The following is a 5,966-nucleotide window of genomic DNA, read 5'->3' on the forward strand; positions in this document are numbered from 1 at the left end:
TTAATTTTACACACCTTTTACACACCTTTTTAGAATTAGGTGTGTAAAATTGAACACCGTACCCTAAGGTTACTATTTTTAGCGACTACTAATTTTAGCGATATTTTCTAAGCAAGATTTTGCGACTATTAAATTTAGCGATTTTCCGAAAATTAAAAAAATGATAATATATAGCTAAGATGGAAATAAATGTTCAGCAATAGAACAAAATCACTTTAAATTGAACGAAAATTACCACAAAGAACAAAGTGAATTGTAAATGTTAGAAAGTGGGTCCTCTTAGGAGAACTGAATCAGTCACATTCTCCACGATGTCGGCGATCCCAGATCTCTCCCAACCGTTCTTAATTGTTGCCCGACCTTTTGACGTTGTCATATAGTTAAACACGGCAACTATATTTAATTTTGTATTTCTCTGGCTGGCGGGGGTATTAATTTAACGCGTACTAAATTTGAAAATGGAAAATATAGACGGCAAACTGATCCTGACGGCTAAAGCGGTCAAAATAAACAAAGTGGATAAAAAAACTAGAATATATTGAAAAAAACTTTGCCCTATATTTCGGTTTGCAAAACAAACCTTCCTCAGGGGCTGGGCGGAAAAAAAGTGAGAAAAGTTTTCTCACTTTTTTTTCCGCCCGGCCCGGGGGGGGGGGGGGGGGGTGTGTGAGAATCTCTACTACTTTGACCCTCGGACCAAGTTAAAATTTCAATATTTTGACATTTGTCTTTTAAAAGAGGCTGTGCATACAAACCGTATTTTTTTCCAATCGCTTTGTTTTGTAAAGACTTTCGTGTTCGTCAACCTGTACAGAACATATGCCAAGATGATAACATTCACCTGCAGAGAGATGTGAAATATAAATAAGATTAACAATAAGATTGAATTCAAAGATACAATTTACCTTAATCTGATAGACTTAAGATAATACCATACTAAAAGAAAATACCAACCAATATAATGCCGCAGACGGGGACAATAAATGACCATATTGTACCAGATGAAAGTGACAACCAGCAACTGCACGAAAAAAGAGACAAAATAAATTATGATAGTCGCGCGGCTGAAAGATAACTATATGACATTGTAGTTCAAAGGGAACTCTGTTCTTACTGTTTCATGGTGCCATACTCGTTGTACTTCACGGCAAAGGTTCCTCCAACTATCACTAATGGTAACCCTTAGGTATAACAGCGAAAACAAAAGGTTATGGCTATCATTCATGTTACCATGCTTTAAACGAATGACTCAGCATCCTTCACAGCCATTATTTTGGACGTGACGTAACTCAACGCACGCTTCAAACAAAAGCGGCTGTATTTAAGAGATCCCTTTCGGACTTTGCTTAAAATGGGATGCGCCGTCGGAAAAGGTAAAAGTCTATGCCTTTTGTCATGATTGGGGTTCATTTTTTTTAACCAAATTTTCTATTACAATGTCTGTCAAGCATATTAGTGAAAATCAATCATCAGTGTAGTCAATCCCCCCCCCCCCCCTTCACCGACTGACGATGTACTGTTTGATCTTAATTCTTACTTAGCCTTAGCCAAGATTTATTAATGTCAGATTGGATTTAATTTTATTGAGAGTGGCTTACCATATGCTAAAGCATAAGCTATTCCTAGTTTGTTTATCGGTTGGAAGACCGTTTTCACTTTCGATAGGAGGTGGATTCCTTCCACAAGCATCCACATGAAGGAGGCCAGGAAAAAGAAATGAAGGGTAACTGCAACAATGCTGCATAACATCTGCAAACAGAAACCAAATATGTTTATATGTTTGTATACCTTGGCAATAAGCTACTTCTGGAATGAAGCCGGGTCAGGTACTATCAAATAATAAGCGACCTCAAGATCGGAGTACGAGTACAAGATTGAGTACGAGTTCGACTTTTTAAACCTAGTCGGCTTATGCTTTTAATCATCGCATTTCATATCACTCTCGTACCGATAGTCTTCTTTTTAATCGGTCAGCAACATGGAGGAGTGCGGGCTTTGGGAACGTAACTGGATTGAAATTGGAAAGTCGTAGTTGTACTCCGATCTGAGAACAGTTCTGAAGGAAATTATAGCTGGCAAACAAGTGGTCTAGTAGTACGCTATTGATGTTACAATCCGCCAAGAACATTTCTTCAATTAATTCTCCTCTTCCAAATCTTCCTTCATAACATAAATTGACCTCGAACAAGAGATTTTCAAAATTGTTTGGTGACTTTCATTCGTCCAGAGCACGCGAGTCATGGAAAAAACTGGCAATGCCTATTAATACGCTCTTAATCAACTTCCTCATGTTTTGGAATGAATGTAAAAACAGGCCAAAATATCAACAAACAAATTCTCCTAACTGGTCCCATACCTCTCTTTTGATATGGTTGGGAGAAGTTACACTTGGAGGTAATTTTCTTATATCAACCCTTTAAACCCTGAATATCAACAAGCAAATTCTCCTAGCTGATCACCGCATAACTCTTATGGTAAGGCTGGGGGAAGTTACCAAGAGGTCACATACTTTATTTTAATGGCCGGCAGATCACGGTTTGCCAGGGTTAGAGGTAATGAGATCTGCTTATCGATATCAGGGCCCAAAGGGGGTGATTATTGCATAACTGCTTGAAAACAGTACTGACTTCAGTGTTGCTCGTGGTGAAACTGAACAAAGACAATATGAGCATTGAACATGCTCTTTACAAAAGGCCCGATGCTATTGGTCGATGATGGGTTTCCTGGGGTACTCACGTGAAAAGATCACATGAGGTAGATCACTGGACAAAGTTCAAAGCTCAAACAAGAGTTATTGATTAACTGAAATTTATTTCCGGTGGTCAATAAATTGTGATCGTACGTTAGGCTGTTGTTTCAGCGTTTTCGAAAGTCCATTTTGGATGTTAAAGGTCAGCGTTGACCAGCGTTTTAGTGTGGGCAATGGGCCAAAACACATTCAAACGCATACAGCAAAAATAGGTACTTTAAGTTACTTTGCGTTCGATAGGAGTTTGAAGTTGTCACCTGAAGGTATCTCATAACCAAACTTGCAACATGTGCAGTCGTGCAATAATACTTAGGATTCTACAGCAGCTCACTGTATTATGACAAATAAACAAGCCACCTTATTCTAAATCAACTAGGTTGTTACTTATAGGAAGCTAAGTTGGAATTATTTTAACCTCATTTTATCATAGAATGGTCAGACATAGGTCTCCTTACCTTGCGACCTGCTGCATTTTCCACTCCAGTTAAAAACACAAGATGGCCCACTGCAAGGCATGCAACCAAGTTCATGTGGATTTTAACCTTAGTTTCTTTAATTTTCCTGAAATAATTTAAGTAATATTAGCTTCCAAGGTTAGTTTGTCACTTTTTTACGCGTGTTTCAGGGCCTGTTCCACCTCTGATACTTGAATGCAATATCTGCATCTAAAGAGAATAACAATATGGCTACATCTATGGAGGTGCTGGGGGGGGGGGGGTGGGCGCGGGGGAGGGAGAAAAACTGTTAAAAAGGACTGGCTAAGAATGTAAAAGAAATTCAAGAACATCACGATCTTTGGCAGCCTGTTCCACTTACTTGATAGTCCGGTTATGCAAATAAAAAAATGGCATTATAAAATAGTATTAGCCAGTATCCATTAACAGTCCTGGGTGGAGAGAGGCTATATGTGACGGTAAACTGTCTTGCATGTGGTTTGAACTCAGACCTTGCAATCAGGACCTTACACCACCTCACGAATAGCAATTATTAGAGGTGGTAACTTACGTCAACAGGAAAAATACCAACAAGCAGACTATCTCAGCAGCCAGTGACAGCGAACATCCCAGGTACGTCATCCATTTAAGAACATCTTTGTGTATTCCTTGGGTCTATAAGTAATGATCACGAATACGATGAGCGTGCTATACTGAAATTTAAGGGGGGGGGGGGACGTTTTAGCAACAACCTTGTTAACACACGGCGAGGTTTCTATTTTATTAACCTTGTAGTGCATTTAGAAGTGATTAAGAAATGTAAGTTATTTCTGTCGACTTCAAGCGTTGCACTCACGTTAGAGTCTGGAGTCACTTGAAGAAGAAGAGCAAAGTTGGTGAGATGTGTACACCGACACGTGACCTGTGACGTGTTGATTGACAATACACTGCATCCGTCAGTTGACCAGGCTCCGTTTGGTGTGCCACTGAGGAAAGAGTCAGCGACAAAAAAAAAATTAATACGGCAACTTTACCAAATGTGTGTTACGGTAAACACCCGGATATGAGAACCTATGATGTCGGGTTCAGGCTGATCATGTTTTTATTTACCGGTTACTTAGTGAGAAATCAGCCTTAAAATGTCCTTAAATTTTTTTTCCGAAATACCATACATTGTACATTACTGGAGGTTTAATTAACATACAATGTCAACTGTTATAGTCCCACAGTCCCATCCTTACTGTCAGGTACTGTATGGCTCTTAGACTTTGTATGGTCCAGCACACCATAGTACTGTATTGCTTTCGTATTCTGGCATCCGATTTCTTTTTATATAAGAACCTGTTTGATTTATCAGGCTGAATTGGTTCTTTTATATATGGTGCTTTATTGGCCAACCTTCATCCTGATGTTCTTAATCTTATATGTGGGTGTTAAATGCAATCGCTTTCAGTTGAAATCAACGCAAGATTATTTCTAACGACAACATTCAGAGGCCTTCATATTGCCTTTCATCTTATGTTATACTTGATGACATAGTATTATTTTTTTAAATGTTGTAACTGGTACTTACGGAATACTGAAGTTCCAAAATCCACAGTGAAAATCATTCTCATTTTCCGAATTCTATGGAGAAAAAATTGAAGTAACATCGATAATTGATTTGCAGAATCTCTTTTGTTCCAGACCTTTTAGCAAACTACTTGATGAACAAGTGTCGAACTTATGATTAATGACTCTCTCTCTCTCTCATTACATTAAAATAGAAACTTGTTTCTAACGTAATGAAGATGACGAAATCTCCGAGTCTGACTGTAGATTGGTTTTACAAAGATCGCCGACCCGTTGCAGGTTGATCTCCTCCTGGGCCAAACTGGCCTCATACAACAAAAATTGAAAAATAATAGTCAAAGCTATCGTAAGTGTAAAATTTAGACTAGTTTAAAAGAGCTTCCTGAGCCAACGAAAAAAAAATTATATATTTTTACTTACACGAGAAAACGGCTTTAAAGTCACGATCACGGGGTTTTCTTTAGAAACTAACCCATCAGGTTTCACACTCAAAGACATAATGCGGCTGTCCACCTTGACAGGCCTACATAAAGAAGAACCAACCAATCATCAACATCTAGCTATCAACGTAAAATAAACAAGAAAGAAAACAAAATTGACAGTTGATTCTTACCCTAGATGGCCGTTTCCTTTAGTTGACTGCACAGGAAATACCCTGTGGGCATTTTTGTAAGAAACAAATGACATTTGCCATCGCTGATGTTCTGTAGTATACAAAAGAAAGAAATCCAATATTAATGACTTAGTATCAAGTGCTTAGGCTGGTGAAACACAATGGAAGCTTACCTATTTACTCTTTAAATTCTAAAGATTTCAAGCGAACAACTGTCGATACGCTTACTCGTTTCAGGTTTGCAGATGAGTAGTTTTCGGTCTGGGAAGTTATAGTTTGACATATATTTCACGGTTAGAACAGTTAAGAAATGTTTTAAAAGAAGCTTACCGTCCGTTAATGAGTGAGGAATTATAGCATTGTCCGTAGCTTCTCTCAGTGTGTTACAGGCGTCAGATGAATCATTGTCTAAATTGCATCCTTGACTGGAAAATAACTTCATAGGAAATGTACTTCTGCTGACGCACGACCGTGCAATAAATTCTGTAAAACAGAAATCGATACTGTGAAATTAAATTACTTTAAAAAGTTATTGAAAGTGGAAAACAATGAACTATTTAGCTTGTCCAGTGCATCATTTATTTATTTATTTATTTAT

The 5,966-nt window shown here is 38.1% G+C and overlaps 1 protein-coding gene across 1 annotated transcript; it reads right to left on the reverse strand.

Moving 5' to 3' along the window:
• Positions 1-755: 755 nt before the first annotated feature.
• On the reverse strand, positions 756-5,851 carry LOC144639742 (adhesion G protein-coupled receptor L4-like; the record flags this gene model as incomplete). Its single annotated transcript, XM_078499041.1, has 11 exons — positions 756-841; positions 955-1,021; positions 1,115-1,181; positions 1,599-1,749; positions 3,205-3,310; positions 3,755-3,858; positions 4,040-4,169; positions 4,757-4,809; positions 5,176-5,278; positions 5,369-5,459; positions 5,699-5,851. Coding segments are annotated over 11 exons (1,111 nt in total), but the record flags the coding sequence as incomplete, so codon positions are not given.
• Positions 5,852-5,966: the final 115 nt, after the last annotated feature.

The sequence above is a fragment of the Oculina patagonica genome, unplaced genomic scaffold (assembly GCF_052425735.1).
Source record: "Oculina patagonica isolate OP01 unplaced genomic scaffold, crgOcupat unplaced1257, whole genome shotgun sequence".
In the NCBI taxonomy this organism is placed as follows: Eukaryota; Metazoa; Cnidaria; class Anthozoa; order Scleractinia; family Oculinidae; genus Oculina; species Oculina patagonica.